General features: G+C 36.5%; 1 protein-coding gene across 1 annotated transcript in view; it reads right to left on the bottom strand.

Annotated features, from left to right (window-relative positions):
- Positions 1 to 17,154, bottom strand: part of DGKK (diacylglycerol kinase kappa) — a 175,706-nt gene that overhangs the window by 56,452 nt on the left and 102,100 nt on the right. Inside the window, exons 5-7 of the mRNA XM_081792440.1 lie at positions 16,250 to 16,385; positions 15,670 to 15,776; positions 15,222 to 15,344 (exon numbers count right to left, since the gene is read on the bottom strand). Of these exons, the coding sequence (XP_081648566.1) occupies positions 15,222 to 15,344; positions 15,670 to 15,776; positions 16,250 to 16,385 (366 nt within the window). The remainder of the gene's footprint in view (positions 1 to 15,221; positions 15,345 to 15,669; positions 15,777 to 16,249; positions 16,386 to 17,154) is intronic.

Below are 17,154 nucleotides of genomic sequence, written 5' to 3'. Positions count from 1 at the left end.
ATCCCATAAGTTTTTTTTTTCTTTTTAAAAATTAAATTACAATTAACATAGCGTTATATTAGTTTCAGGTATAAAATATAATGATTCAGCAGTTCTATACATTATTCAGTGCTCATTAGGAAAAGTGTACTCTTAATCCCTTTCACCTATTTCACCCATACCCCCACCCACCTCTGCTTTGGCAACCAGAGAACAGTTTGTTCTCTGTATTTAAGAGTCTTATTTGTCACTTTTTTTGTTGTTCATTTGCTTTCTTTCTTAAATTCCACACATGAGTGAAATCACATGATATTTGTCTTTCTCTGACTTATTTTATTTAGCATTATACCCTCTAGATCATTCCATGTTGTTGCAAATGGCAAGATTTCATTCTTTTTATTATATATATATATATATATATATATATATATATATATATATATGTATATATATATATATATATTCGTTTATCACTTCTTTATCCATTCATCTATGGATGGACACTTGGGTTTCTTCCATATATTGGCTATTTTAAATAATTCTGCAATAAACATAGGGGTGCATATATCTTTTCAAAATAGTGTTTTCATATTCTGTGGGTAAATATTCAGTAGTGGAATTACTGGATCATGTGGTAATTCTATTTTTAATTTTTTGAGGTGCCTCTATAGAGATTTCCACAGTGGCTGCACCAGTTTGCATTCCTGCCAACTTGCACCTTTGCACGAGGGTTTATTTTTCTCCACATCTTCACAAATGCTTGTTATTTTTTGCCTTTTAGATACTAGCAATTCTGACAGGTGTGAGATGATAGAGAGCTCATTGTGGTTTTGTTTTGCATGTCCCTGATGATTAGTGTTACTGAGCATCTTTCCATGTGTCTTTTGGCCATTTGTATGTCTTCTTTGGAAAAATGTCTATTCAGGTCCTCTACCCATTTTTAAGTGGATTATTATTATTTTTTTAATGTTGAGTTGTATAAATTCTCTATATATTTTGGACTATTAACTCTTTATCCGATATATCATTTGCAAATATCTTGTCCCATTCAGTAAGTGGAGTTTTGTTTTGTCAATGGTTTCCTTTGCTGTGCAAAAGCTTTTTATTTTGGTGTAGTCACAATAGTTTAGTTTACTTTTGTTTTCTTTTCCTGAGGTGACATATCTAGCAAAATGTTTGATGTCAAAGGAATTACTGTCTATTTTTTGTTCTAAGAGTTTTATGGTTTCAGGTATCACATTTAGGTCATTAATCCATTTTGACTTTATTTTTGTTTATGGTGCAAGAAAGTGGTACACTTTCGTTCTTTTGCATGTCACTGTCCATTTTTTCCAGCACTATTTGTTGAATAGACTGTCTTTTCCCCATCATATATTCTTGACTCCTTTGTCATAGAAAAATTGGTCATATAAGTGTGGATTTACTTCTGAGCTCTCTATTCTGTTCCATTGATCTCTGTCATTTTTCTGCCAGTACCATACTGTTTTGATTGCTATAGCTTTGTAGTATAGTTTGAACTCAGAAAGCATGATACCTCCAGCTTTGCTCTTTTTTCTCAAGACTGCTTTGACTACTTGGGGTCTTTTGTGGTCCCATACAAATTTTAGAATTCTGTGTAAAATGTTGTTGGTTCTTTAGGATGTGTTAAATCTGTAAATTACTTTGGGTAGAATGTACATTTGAACAATATTGGTTCTTCCAATCCATGAGTATGGGATATCTTTCCATTTGTTTGTATTATAAATTTCCTTCCTTTCAATATTTTGTAGTTTTCAGAATACAGATCTTTCACTACTCTGGTTAAGTTTATTCCTAGGTATTTTAATTTTTATTGTTGTTGCAATTGTAAATGGGATTGTTTTCTTATTTTCTCTTTCTGCTTTTTCATTATTAGTGTATACAGTGCAACAGATTTTTGTTTATTAACTTTGTATCCTGTGACTTTACTGAATTCAGCTATCAGTCCTAGTAGTTTTTTGGTGGAGTCCTTAGCGTTTTCTATCCATAGTATCGTGTCATTTGCAAATAATGAAAGTTTTACTTCTTCCTTACCAATTTGGATACATTTTATTTCTTTTTCTTGTCTGACTGATGTGGCTAGGACTTCCAGTACTTGTTGACTAAAAGTTGGAAGTAGACTTCCTTGTCCTGTTCTTGATCTTATCGGGAAATCTTAGTTTTTCACCCTTGAGCATGATGTTAGGTGTGTGTTTTTCATATATGGCCTTTATTATATTGAGGTATGTTCTCTCTAAGGTTACTTTGTTGAGAGCTTTTACCATGAATGGATGTTTTACTTTGTCAAATGCTTTTCTGCATCTCTGCTAATGATCATTTTTAAAAATCCTTTCTCTCGTTAATGTGATGTATCATGTTGATTGATTTGCAAACATTGAGCCACTCTTGCATTCCTTGAATAAATACCACTTGATTGTGGCAAATGATTTTTTATAGTTCTTATATTTGGTTTGCTAATATTTTGTGGAGGATTTTCATCAGAGATATTGACTTGTAAGTTTTTTTTTAAAGTATCTTTATGTAGCTTTGGTATCAGGGTAATTCTGTCCTCATAGAATGAATTTGGAAGCTCTCCATCCTTTTCTGTTATTTAGAACAGTTTGAGAAGAATAGGTTTTAACTCTTCTGTAAATGTTTGGTAGAATTCACCTGTGAAGCCAGCTGGTCCTAGACTTTTGTTTGTTGAGATTCAATTTCATTGCTAGTAATCAGTCTGTTCAAATTTTCTATTTCTTCCTGATTCAGTTTTAGAAGGTTATATGTTTCTAGGAATTTATGCATTTATTTTAGGTTGTCCAATTTTGTTGCATATAATTCTTCATAATATTCTCTTAAAATCTTTTGTATTTCTGTGGTGTTGTTTGTTATTTCTCCTCCTTCATCTCTGATTGTATTTATTTGAAACCTCTTTTTTTCTTAATGAGTCTCATTTTTGATTATTAAAAATAATAATAATTGGGTTGTCATTTTTGTTTATTAAAAAAAACAGCTGCCGGTTTCATTGATCTCTTCCATTGTTTTTTTTTAGTCTTTATTTCATTTATTTCTTCCCTAATCTTTATTATGTCCTTCATTTTACTGGTTCGGGGATTTGCTTGTTTTTTGTTTTCTAGCTCTTTAGATGTAAAGTTACATTGTTTATTTGAGGGTTTTTTTCTTTTCGAGGAAGGCCTGCAGTGCTATAATCTTCCTTCTTGGAACAGCTTTTGCTGCATCCCAAAGATTTTGGACCATTTTGCTTTCATTTTTATTTCTGTCCATGTACTTGTGTTTTCCTTTTTAATTTCTTCATTGACCGTTTTTTGTTTAGTAACATATTATTTAGCATCCATGTATTTGTGTTCTTTCCACATTTTTTCTCATGATCGATTTCTAGTTTCATATTGTTGTGGTGGGAAAACATGCATAATATGGTTTCAATCTTTTTGAATTTATTGAGATTTGTTTTGTGACCTAACATGTGATCTATTCTGGAGAATGTTCCATGTGCACTTGAAAAGAATTTATATTCTGCTGTTTTTGGATCGAATGTTCTAAATATATCTGTTAGATCCATCTGGTCCAATGTGTCATTCAAAGCCACCATTTCTTTGTTGATTTTCTGTCTGAATGATGTATCCATCAATGTAAGTGGGTGTTAAAGTCCCCTACTATTATTGTATCACTGTCAATTTCTCCCTTTATGTCTGTTAATAGTTAACACTATGTATTTAGGTGCTCTCAAATTGGGTGCATAAATATTTATAATTGTGATATCCTCCTGTAGGTTTGTTCCTTTTCTCATTATGTAGTGTCCTTCTTTGTCTCTTGTTACAGTCTTTGTTTTAATGTCTATTTTGTCTGATATAAGTATTGCTACCCCAGCTTTCTTTTTGCTTCCATTTGCATGATAAATGTTTTCCAATCCCTTCACTTTCAATTTGCATGTGTTGTTAGGTCTGAAGTGAGTCTCTTGTAGGCAACATACAGATGGGTCTTGCTTTCTTATCCATTCAGTCACTCTATGTCTTTTAAATAAAGCATTTATTTCATTTACATTGAAAGTAATTATCACTAGGTATGTACTTATTGCCATTTGTTACTTATTGTATGGTTATTTTTGTAGTTCTTCTCTGTTCCTTTTTTCCCTTACTCTCTTCCCTTGTGTTGTGATGGCTTTGTTTAGTGATATGCTTGGATGGATTCTTTGTCTTTATTTCTTGTGTATCTACTATAGATTTTTGATTTGTGGTTACCATTAGGTTTGTATATAACATCTTATGCATATAGCAGTCTATATTAAATTGATAGTCACTTAAGTTTGAACTCATTAAAAGCACTAAATTTTTACTCCTCCCTTCACATATTTTATGGATGTCATATTTTATGTCCTTTTATTTTGTGAATCCTTTGACTGATTTCTATAGGTATAATTGATTTTACTGTTTTTATGCTTTAACCTCCATACTGGTTTTCTAAGTGATTAATCTTATACTTTTATTATATGCTTCCATTTACCTGTGAAGTTTTTTCTTTTCATAATTTTCTTACTCATGATTATGGCCTTTTCTTTTCACTCAAAGAATTTTGTTTAACATTTCTTGTAAGATTGGTTTAATGGTGAGGAACTCTTTTAGCTTTTTTTTTTTTTTTTTGGTCTGGGAAACTATTTATCTCTCCTTCTGTTCTAAATGATAGCCCTTCTGGGTAGAGTATTCCAAGTTTCAGGTTTTTTCCTTTCAGTAGTTTGAATATATTATGCCAGTCCCTTGTGGCCTGAAAACTTTCTTCTGAAAAATCAGCTGATAGACTAAGGGGGTTCCCCTGGTATGTAACAGTTTGCTTTTGTTGCTTTTTAAATTCTATCTTTATCACTAGGCTTTGCCATTTAAATTATTATGTGTCTCAGTGTGGATCTCTTTGGGCTGATTTTGTTGGGGGCTGCCTGTGCTGCCTGGAAATGGATCTCTGTTTCCTTCCTCAGATTAGGGATGTTTTCAACTATTATTACTTCAAATAAATTTTCTGCCCTCTCTATCACTTTTCCTTCTGGGATCCCTGTAATTGGAATGTTATGCTTGATGATGTTGCTGAGTTCCCTTAGCCTATTCCCATTTTTAAAATATTCGTTTGTATTTTTTTGATCTTCAGCTTGGTTGCTTTCAATTACCCTGTCTTCCAGGTTGCTGACATGTTCCTTTGTCTCCTCTAATCTACTATTGATTCCCTATAGTGTATTTTTAATATAATTTATTGTCAAATTGGCTAATATACAGTGTATAAAGTGTGCTCTTGGTTTTTGGGGTAGATACCCGTGTTTCATCACTTACATACAACACCCAATGTTCATTCAACAAGTGCCTTCCTCAATGCCCATCATCTATTTTCCTCTTTCCCCCACCTCCTCATCAACCCTCAGATTGTTCTCTGTATTTAAGAGTCTCTTATGGTTTGCATCCCTCCCTCCCTGTTTGTAACTATTTTTTCCCCTCCCCTTCCCCCATGGTCTTCTGTTAAGTTTCTCAAGATCCACATATGGGTGAAAACATATGATATCTGTCTTTCTCTGTATGACTTATTTTATTCAGAATAATACCATCCAGTTCCATCCACATTTTTGCAAATGGCATGATTTCATTCTTTCTCATTGCCAAGTAGTATTCCATTGTATATATAAACTACATCTTCTTTATCCATTCATCAGTTGATGGACATTTAGGCTCTTTCCATAATTTGGCTATGTTGAAAGCACGGCTATACAAAGCATAGGAGACTGTTAAAAACTGAGAACAAACTGAGGGTTGATGGGGGGTGGGAGGGAGGGGAGGGTGGGTGATGGGTATTGAGGAGGGCACCTTTTGGGATGAGCACTGGGTGTTGTATGGAAACCAATTTGACAATAAATTTCATATATTGAAAAAAAAAAGAAAGCACAGCTATAAACATTGGGGTACAAATGCCCCTATGCATCAGCACTCCTGTATCCCTTGGGTAAATTCCTAGCAGTGCTATTGCTGGGTCATAGGGTAGTTATATTTTTAATTTTTTGAGGAACCTCCACACTGTTTTCCAGAGTGGCTGCACCAGTTTGCATTCCCACCAACAGTGCAAGAGGGTTCGTTCCCTTCTCTCCACATCCTCACCAGCATCTGATGTTTCCTGAGTTGCTCATTTTAGCCACTCTGACCGGTGTGATGTGATATCTCAGTGTGGTTTTGATTTGTATTTCCCTGATGATGAGTGACGTTGAGCATCTTTTCATGTGTCTGTTGGCCATTTGGATGTCTTCTTTGGAGAAGTGTCTATTCATGTCTTCTGCCCATTTCTTCACTGGATTATTGGTTTTTAGGTTGTTGAGTTTGGTAAGTGCTTTATAGATTTTGGATACTAGCCCTTTATCTGATATGTAATTTGAAAATATCTTTTCCCATTCCATCGGTTGTCTTTTAGTTTTGTTGATTGTTTCCTTTGCAGTGCAGAAGCTTTTTATTTTGATGAGGTACCTGTAGTTCATTTTTGCTTTTAATTTTCTTGTCTTTGGAGATGTGTTAAGAAATTGCTGTGGCTGAGGTCAAAGAGGTTATTGCCTGTTTTCTCCTCTAGGGTTTGGATGGTTTCCTGTCTCACATTTAGTTCTTTCATCCATTTTGAGTTTATTTTTGTGTATGGTGTAAGAAGTTGTCTAGTTTCATTCTCCTGCATGTTGCCATCCAGTTCTCCCAGCACCATTTGCTAAAGAGACTGTCTTTTTTCCATTTTTCCTGCTTTGGCAAATATTAGTTGGTCATACATTTGTGGGTCCAATTCTGGGTTCTCTATTCTATTCCATTGGTCTCTGTGTCTGTTTCTGTGCCAATGCCATATTGTCTTGATGATTATAGCTTTGTAGTAGAGGCTAAAGTCTGGGATTGTGATGCCTTCTGCTTTTTTTTTCAATATTACTTTGGCTATTCAGGGTCTTTTGTGGTTCCATACAAATTTTAGAATTGTTTGTTCTAGCTTTGAGAAGAATGCCAGTGCAATTTTGATTGAGAATGCACTGAATGTGTAAATTGCTTTGGGTAGTATTGACATTTTAACAATATTTATTCTTCCAATCCATGAGCATGGAATATTTTTCCATTTTTTTTGTCTTCTTCAATTTCCTTCATAAGTATTCTATAGTTTTCAACATACAGATGTTTTATATCTTTGGTTAGGTTTATTCTAGGTATTTTATTGTTCTTGGTGCAATTGTAAATGGGATCAATTTATTGATTTCTCTTTCTGTTGCTTCATTATTGGTGTATAGAAATGCAACCGATTTCTGTACATTGATTTTGTATCGAGACTTTGCTGAATTCATGGATCAGTTCTAGCAGCATTTTGGTGGAGTCTTCCAGGTTTTCCATGTAGATTATCATGTTGTCTGTGACCCTGTAGTGTATTTTTAATTTCAGTTATTGAGTTCTTCATTCGTGGTTGGTTCTTTTTTAATATTTTCTATCTCTTTGCTGAAGTTCTCAATGAGATCCTCTGCTCTTTTCTTAAGTCCAGTAAGTAACTTTATGAACGTTACTTTGTATTCTTTATCAGGTATATTGCTTAGTTTTATTTCATTTAGCTCTTTTGCTGTGGTTTTGTCCTGTTCTTTGAAATATTCCTCTGTCTCCTCATTTTGTCTAAGTCTTTGTGTTTATTCCTGTGTATTAGATAAGTCAGTTATGTCTTCTGATCTTGAAAATAGTGGCCCTATGAAGAAGATATCTTGTAGTTCCCTGTAGCATCATGTCCCTTATTCACCAGAACCAGGTACTTCAGTAGTGCCTCCTATGTGGGTTGTTTGTGCCCTTCTGTTGTGGCTGCACCTTGTCTGCCTTGAGTACAGTTGGCTGCAATGGTCCACTTTGACTTTTGTGGCATAGTAGGTACAGTTTAATCCCTGTGCCAAGAAACCTGTGTGGGGCTGTAGGCTTATAGTTGGGCAGTGTTGGCAATCAAACCAAATGTCTGTCCTAAGCTCACTTACCAGGGCTGCAGTCACACTGACCTGCAGGACACTCTCCCTGCATTGTCTCCTGAGAGGCTTTTGTTGGTCGGCAAGGCCTGCAGTAAGATCAGATGCCTGCACCCTGCCATACATCCATCTGCCAGGGCTGTAGTTACACTGATCAGCAGGATACCCTCTCTGCACAGCCAACTATAAGGTTTGGATGCTAGGACTGTGGTGCACTGGTGTGTGTGGTTATCTTCTACTCCTTCCAAGGTAGAGGTCAACTTTGGAGTAGTGTTTTTCCCTGCTGGGGTTGCTTGCAGGATGCAGTTTACCAGGAGCTGCTTTGAAGGGACTATCTGTGGGTTGAATGGGGCAGATCTGCAGGAGAATAGGAGAATGGGGGTAGGGCACACAGTGTTAGTAAGTTGGGTGGAGAGTGTTCTCGCTGGTTCCTGTAGATGTGCAGTTATTTAGGCTGGGAAGGATGGGAGAGAAATGGCACCCAATAGCTCTTTTGTTCTTGGAGAAGTCTCCTACAGGTCTCTTCCAGCATATGTTCTGGGATTAATAAACAAATCTTCACTTATACCTCAGGTGCTCAAACTGCTGCTTCTATGCTCTATCTTGGCTGGGTTGTTATGTTGTCTATTTAACAAGGACCTAGCTTCCTATCACCCTCTGGTTCTCCTGGACCTAAGCTCACTGGTTTTTAAAGTACTCAGAATTAAGCCCTGCTGATTGTAAAAACTCATGAAGTTAAGGCCCACTGTTTTTCAAATCCAAATGTTATGGGAACTCATCTTCCCAGTTCAGGTTCCCTGTGCCTGAGGTGTCTGTTGGTAGGGTCTGATTCTCTTACTTCTCTGTACCTGTGGTGTCTCTTCCATTTGTGGTTTCTTTCCCAATTGTGTCTCACTAAGGGTTTGGTTCCCAATTGTATCTCTGCCCCTCTTACCCTTTTTATTGTGGCTTCCTTACTACAATTAACTGTGGAAGATCTCTTCTGCCAGTCTTTGGGTCATTTTCTGAATTAGTTACATTGATATGACTACTATCTCAGTGTCTCTGTGGAATGAGGTGAGCTCAGGATCTTACTACTCTGCATCACATAAGTTTTGGTATGTTTTTTTCCATTTTCATTTGTCTCAAGTTATCTTTTTATTTCTCTGTTGATTTCTTCTTTGGCCCATTTTTGTACAGTAGCATGTTTAATATAAACATATTTGTGGATTTTCCAGTTTTCTTCCTGTAATTGATTAGTAGTGTCATACCACTGTGGTCAGAAAAGATGCTTTATATGATGTCAATCTTTTAAAATTTATTAAGACTAGTTTTGTTGTCTAACATATGATCTCTCCTGGAGAATGTTCTATTTGCATTTGACAAGAATGTATATTCTGTGGCTTTTGGATGAAATGTTCAGTATATATCTATTAAATCCATCTGTGGTAATGTGTCATTTAATGCCAATGTTTCTGTATTAATTTTCTGTCTGGATACTCTTTCTATTGATGACAGTGGAGTATTTAATTTCCCTAATATTGTATTGCTATGCATTTCTCCCTTAGGTACTTCTATGTTAGGTGCATAAATATTTACAAATGTTATATCTTCTTGTTGGATTGTCCTCTTTATCATTATGTAATGACCTTCTTTGTCTCTAATTACAGTCTTTGTTTTAAAGCCTATTTTGTCTAATATAACTACCCCTGCTTTCTTTCGATTTCCATTTGCATGGAATGTATTTTTCCATCCCTTCATTTTCAGTTTTTGTGTGTCATTATATCTGAAGTGAATATCTTATAGGCAGGATATAAATGGGTCTTTTTAAAATCCATCCAATCACTCTATGTCTTTTGTTTTGAGAATTTAGTTCATGTATATTATTTAAGATAATTACTGATAGGTATGTACTTATTGACATTTTGCTCATTGTTTTTTGGTTGTTTTGTAGATCCTCTGCTCTTTTCTTCTCTTACTCTCTTCCTTTGTGATTTGAAGATTTTCTGTAGTGGTATACTTATATTCCTTTCTCTTTATATTTTGTGTATCTACTAAGATTATTGCTTTGTGGTTACCATGAGGCTTGCATATAGCACCTTTTGTAACAGTCTGGTTTCTTTTTATTAAAAAAAATTTTAACATTTATTTATTTTTGAGAGAGAGAGGTAGAGCATGGGCAGGGGAGGGGGAGAGAGAGAGGGAGACACAGAATCTGAAGAAGCCTCCAGGATCTGATCTGTTTGTCAGCACAGAGCCCAAAGTGGATCTCGAACTCATGAACTGCGAGACCATGACCTGAGCTGAAGTTGGAGGCTCAACCGACAGAGTCACCCAGGTACCCCCCCCATTTTTTAAAAATTAAAACTTATTTATATTTGAAAGATGAGAGAGGCAGAGCATGAGCAGGGGGAGGTGTAACAGTCTGTTTTAAGTTGATAACAATTTAAGTTTGAATGCATTCTAAAACTCTATATTTTACTTCCTCCAAACCTTTTGTGTTTTTGATATTACTATTTAGAATCTTAAAATTTTTTTTAATGTTTATTTATTTCTGAGACAGAGACAGAGCATGAATGGGGGAGGGGCAGAGAGAGAGGGAGACACAGAATCCGAAGCAGACTCCAGGCTCTGAGCTGTCAGCACAGAGCCCAATGCGGGGCTCGAACTCACAGACTGTGAGATCATGACCTGAGCTGAAGTCGGACGCCCAACCAACTGAGCCACCCAGGCGCTCCACCACTTACAATCTTTTTATGTCGTGTATCCCTTATAAAATTATGGTTATGGTTACTTTTACTATTTTTATCTTTCATACTAGCTTTATAAATCATTAATTCACCACCTTTACACTGTTAGATTATTCTGAATTTTACAATATATTTACCCTTACCAGTGAGATTTATATTTTTCATATGTTTTCCTCTTACTAATTAGTGCCCTTTAATTTCAGCTTAAAGAAGTCCCTTTAACATTTTTTTATATGGCCAGTATAGTGGTAATGAACTCATTTAGCTTTTGTTTGAAAAACTCTCTCTCCTTTAATTCTGATTGACACTGCTGTGTTGAGTATTCTTGCTTGGAAGTTTTTTTCCCCAGCATTTTGAATATATTGTCCCAATCCCTTCTGGCTTGCAAATTTTCTGCTGAAAAATCTGCTATAGTCTTATGGGGGTTCACTTGTACATGACAAGTTTTTGTCTTCTTGCTTTTAATATTCTTTTCTTGTCTTTAACTTTTGATATTTCAATTATAATGTGTCTCTTTGGTCTTTATGGGTCTCTTTGGTTCATCTTATTTGCAACTCTCTTGACTTCTTGTATCTGTAGGTCTGTTTCCTTCTCCAAGTTAGGAAAGTTTTCAGCCATTATTTCTTCAAATAAGTTTTATAACCCTTCTCTTTCTCTCTCTCTTCTCCTTCTGTAACCCTATAATGAGAATGTTGGTCCACTTGATGTCTCATGATCTCTTTTGCTATCTTCAGGTTTGTTCATATTTTTTTTTCTTTTTGCTTCTCAGATTGGGTGTGATCCACTCCCCTGTATTCGAATTCACTCATCTTTTCTTCTGTTTTGTCTAGTCTGTGTTGAACCTCTCTCATGTACTTTTCCAGTTCAGTTATTGTATTCTAAAGTTCTGTGACTTTTATTTGCTATTTTCTTATATTTTCTGTCTTTTGTTATTGAGATATAAGCATACAACATTATATTAGTTTTGGGTGTACAGCACAATAATTTGATATTTAAATGCATGGTGATATAATCATCACCATAAGTCTAGTTAACATCTGTCACTATACATAGTTACAGAATCTTTTCCATGTGATGAGAAATTTTAAGATCCACTCTCTAGTAACTTTCCAATATGCAATGTAGTATTATTACTAACTATAGTCATCACATTGTACATTACATCTCATGACTTATTTATTTCAGAACTGGAAGTATATTATAATCCTCCTCTTCACCCATTTCACCCAACCCTCACTTTGGCAACTACAAATCTATTATTTAAATCCTCTAATATCATATTGCTGTGCTTTTCTCCCTTAGGTTCACCTATGTTGGGTGCATAAATATTTACAAATGTTATCTCCTTTTGTTGGATTGTCCCTTTATCATTATGTAACGACCTTTTTTTGTCTTTGTATCTATGAGCTTGGCGGGTTTTTTTTTTTAGATTTTGCATATACATGAGATCATATAATATTTGTCTTTCCCTGACTTATTTCACTTAGCAAAATGCCCTCAAAATCAGTGTTGTGGCAAATGGTGAGATTTTATTTTTTATTGCTGAATAATATTCCATTATTGTGTATATCACATTTTCTTTATTCATTCATCTGTTAGTGAATACTTCAGTTGTTTCCACATCTTGACTATTGTAAATAATGCTGCAATGAACATGTTGGTGCACAGATTTTTTTTCAAGTTAGTGTTTTAATTGTCTTTGGGTAAATACCCAGAAGTGTAATCACACTTTTTTGTTTTTACTTTTGTTTCCTTTGCTTTTGGTATTAAATACAAAAAATCATCACCAAGACAAATATCTTATTGCTTATGTTATCTTCTAGGAATTTTATGGTTCCAGGTCTTATGTTCAAGTCTTTAATCTATTTTGAGTTAATTTTTTGTGAATAATGTAAAATAGTGGTCTGGTTTTATTCTTTTACACGTTGTTGATCAGTTTTCCAGCACTATTGAAAAGACTGTCCTTTCCCTGTTGTATATTCTTGGCTCCTTTGTCATAAATTAATTGACCATATATGCATGGGTGTATTTCTGGTTCTGTATTCTGTTCCATTGATCTATGTGTCTGTTTTTCTACCAGTACCATACTCTTTTGATTACCATAGCTTTGTAATAGAATTTAAAATCAGGGAGCATGATGTCTCCCACTTCTTCTTCCTTTCTCAAGATTGTTTTGGCTACCTGTGGTCTTTTGTGGCTCCATACAAATTTTGAGATTGCTTGTTCTATTTCTGTGAAAAATGTCATTGGAATGTTGACGAAGATTGCATTAGGCCTTTAGATTGCTTTGGGCAATCTATGAACATTTTAACAATATTAATTCTTCCAGTCCATGAGCACAGAATATTTTTCCATTCATTTGTCTCTTCTTAATTTTTATATTTTCTCTCTTTGTTGAAGTTCTCACTATGTTCATCCATTCTCCTGAGGTTCGTGAGCATTTATGGTCATTATTTTGAACACTTTATCAGGTAAGCAACTCTTCTACATTTCATGAAGGACTTTTTTTTCTGATGTGTTGTCTTGTTCTTTTATTTAGAATATATATTCTTCTGTTTCTTTATTTTCCTTCATTCTCTGGGTTGGTTTATATCAATTAGATTAAACAGCCACCTCTCGGTCTTGAGAGTGTGGCCTTGTGTAGGGGATGAAACTTATTATTCAGCCCTGCCTACCTTTTGGTTGTCTAGTGGCTCCTAGTAGTTGAGTGTGCCAAAACATGTCACTGTCCCAAAGGGGGGGATTTTAATCAGTACCTAGTTCGAGTGATTGGAAGCCAGACCCTTAAATAGCAGCTTTTAAAGTATGCAACTATATATAATCCTGTGGGACTGCAGGCATAAGGCCCATGGCCACCAGAGCTGGGAGACCTAGAGGTGCTTCCTGTATGGCAGTTGAAAATATTGGTGTGCCAGACAAGTGTACAAGCTCCTTTTTGGGTGATAGTGGCAACCTGGAGCAAGTCAGAGGGAAAGCACAAAGATAGCATCCACTGGATTTCATCCTGAGATAACACCTTAGTAGGCCCCTAGATGTGTGCCAGACCAGAAGCCTGCCCTTTAGGCTGAAGCTGGACAAACAGACCTCTTTTCAGTCTGTTGTCTGTGCTGTGCCCTGTTTATGGTAGTGGGCCAGGAACCCTCTCTCCATTTGTCACAGTCTTATAGGACCCAGTAATGCAAGTCCTGCTGGCCAGCAGAACCAGGAAATAAAGGGGATCACCTGGGCAGCAGCTGTGAAAAGCCAACATACCAGATTCATGTAAAAGTTCCCCCCTGGGAGATACTGGTACTCTGGAGTGTGGCAGAGAGAGAGCGCCAATGTGGTGCTTATCCTCCTAGGTCTCTAAAATGTATACAGTACACTCTTAGATATGTGTTCAATTAGAAGCCTGCTACTCAGGCCATAATTATGAAGATATGGTAAGAGTCCTCTTCTACAGTAACACTGGGATCCTCAGATTGTTGCTTCTTGCTCTATCCTGGGTGTGGTAGCTGGGTAAGAACTCTTTCTCCATTAGTTAGAGTTCTTGGGACCTATACTCACTGGTCACCAGATCCACGTGATCTAGAGTTGTCCCCTGGGGACAGCTGAAAAACTTGGGGTGCCTGATGGGGATACAAGCTCCTTTCCAGGAGAAACTTATGACCTGGAGCAAGGTAGAGGGATCCAGAGTCTTCTAAAAAGAAGCTCAGGCATTAGTTTCTTCTGGCCTAGAATAACCAGTTTCACAGGAGCATCTAAAATCTAAATGGTCTAGATAAGTGTTTCTCAACATTGGCACTATTGATATTTTGGGTCAGATAGATTTTTTGTGTTGCCTTGTGCATTATGGGAGGTTTAGCAACTCCCCAAGTTGTAACAGTAAAAAATGCCTGCAGACATTGTCAAATGTCTCCTGTAAGTGGAACAAAATCACCCCCAGTTAAGAACAATTGGTATAGAGGAAGGGTAGTGTTGTAGTTAAGAATATGGTTTTGCAGAATTATATATGAATCAAGACTCTTTTTGCTTACTGGCTGCATGACCTTGAGCAAATCACTTCATTTTTCTGAACCTCACTTTCCTCATCTGTAAATGGGGACAATGAGGCCCTGTTTAGGGTTGTTGTAGGGATTAAATGAGATCATGTACACAAAACACTCAGTAAACAGTGGCAATAGTAGTATGTTAATATTATTAACCATTATTAATTAACAAAGATTACAAGTTCCCAGAAAATGGTGAATGAAGAAAGGAGGTTTCTTAAGGATAGACTCAGAACTTATTTTTTTTTTTAGTTGCCTGTCCTGTCATAACAGAGTTAAGATTTTCCCATTTACTAGTAGACCTCACTAGCAAGTCTTTCTCTTCAAGACTCTGTAGCCAGATCTGGAAAGGCTAACTACTGAGCTCTATACTATGTAATCTGCATAATATATTTGGGGTAAGGGTCTCTTAGATTTCTATGTGTAGGCACATAGCTTAACTCCACCCCCTCTCTAGAAGTCAAGTTCTCAAGGAGACAAGAAGAGTCTTACCGTAGAATTACACCAGAGACATCGGAAGTCTTGAAGTCTTTGGTAACTGCCACAGTTCTCATGACATACTGCACACTGAGAACTGACAGATATATTTCCTTCTACCCACTGATGAGGCATAGTCTTCTGAAAGGTAAATAAAAAGATAAGAGATAGAAGTTAGAGATATAAAAGAGAGAAAGGGCCAGTTGGAGTAACTATGCTACCCCATGAGGGACATTAAGTGACCCCAACAAGGTTCTTCATGGTCTTGCCCTCCCCAATCCAATGCTAGCAAATGATAACAGCTGGATGTGGGGGCTTTCATTCTTCTAGATTGGCTCGATTGTAAGCCTAAGGAGGAAGTCTACTTGGGTTGTATGTAACGAGAAGTCTTCGTTCCCCTGTGTGTCCTGGCTAAAGGGGAGATGGGAAAGAGTGGCTGTAAGAGAAGATGGCTGGTACTTACCACTTCATCTGCGGGCATGAGGAGGTCATCAGTGATAGACAAAGTATTCCATTTACAGTCTTTGATTGCTCTCAAAGCACATAATTTGTGAGACTTCACTTTGCACACTATGATAAAAGGAGGAGAAAAGATGGATGTGAATCTGGTGACAATGAAGATTCTAAAGCCCTTCCCTAATCTCTCTGAAAGTTAGAACCTAGGTGAATCTAAATAGTTCTGACCAACCTCCAAAGGCCTGATTCTCATATGATCTAGTTCCTTTTTATTCTTATGGACTAAACTTTCTACTTATCTGATTTGAATGGAAATTGATGGCAAGAATGAGGTGATTTCTGTTTTTCCAATTCTTGTGACTATGTTGTCCAATCCTGTCAGATCCAACCCTCCATTTTAGTTCATGAGAATTCCCCCCTTTGCCAGCTTCTTTCCATCTCTTTTCTTTAGTCTGTTAAGTGTCAGAATTAACCTTACATTAGAGTCAGTGACTTAGTGTGAGTCAGTGACACTAAAGCCGCATGAATTCCTTTACCCCTATCTCTACCCACTGGGCTCCATTTCCTAAAGTAATCAGAAAAGGTACCTTCGCAGATTATAACATTTCTAGATAAGGCAGGAATGCTCTCCCGACAGATGTTGCAGTGCTGGGTCCGGTGGCTGTGGCTGGAGTACCAGTAGTGCATTCCAACAAGGAAAGGGTTGTTTTCTGCTGCAGGTATCTAAAATAAGTCAAAGAGAAGAGAGAATAGAGTTAAGGAAGACATGTTAGGGAAGGCCAGAAAATCTGCTCCTAAGGCTGAAAGGGCCACGTAGGTGTCAGACCGTGTAAAGAGGAAAACCAAATATTGGAGCCAATACCTAACAAATATCCCACCTCCAATTTTTTCCAGCAGTAGTTTTGGAAAGGGAAAAAGAATAGGGGGGTAGATCCTGCAATTGGAGCTGGATACAGGAACAATGATATCTAAACCACTGTATTGGTTTAGTCTAAGCAAAATTAGTTCTGTTAGCCTTGGCCGTGGTTCTCTTTGAGTAATCAGGAAAAGGAGGTAGTTACTTGGAAATACAGTGATAATCCAAGTCATCTGGCCAAGCAAGAAAAGGAGATGGCAGGGCTCTGTGACTCTGGGCTAAGGAATGCTTTACCTCCTGGAGAGATACATTCTCCTTCCTGGCCTTGCTGCTGCCAAGTAAGCAGAGTACTGCATTACCTGGACAATAGTTTCATCTCAGGGGTTTCTTGCCCAAAACTTTTTTTTTTTTTTTTCTGAATGCCACACTCTGACTACCTATAGCAGTTTCCTGTTTAATCAGTTTAATTCATTCAAAATTCATTAAACAAATATTTACTGAGTAACTATTATGTGCTTAGCACCTTTCTAGGCATTGGAGCTATAAGAACAAGACAAAAACCTTGCCCTCATGAAATTATATTCTGTTTGGGGTCCTCTCTTATGGTATTAAATTTGACGTTTGCTGTTAACCAGT

Source organism: Panthera onca, chromosome X (genome assembly GCF_046562875.1).
Source record: "Panthera onca isolate mPanOnc1 chromosome X, mPanOnc1 haplotype 2, whole genome shotgun sequence".
In the NCBI taxonomy this organism is placed as follows: Eukaryota; Metazoa; Chordata; class Mammalia; order Carnivora; family Felidae; genus Panthera; species Panthera onca.
The sequence above is the reverse complement of the archived record's forward strand: the minus strand, read 5'-3'. Positions and strand labels throughout refer to the sequence as shown.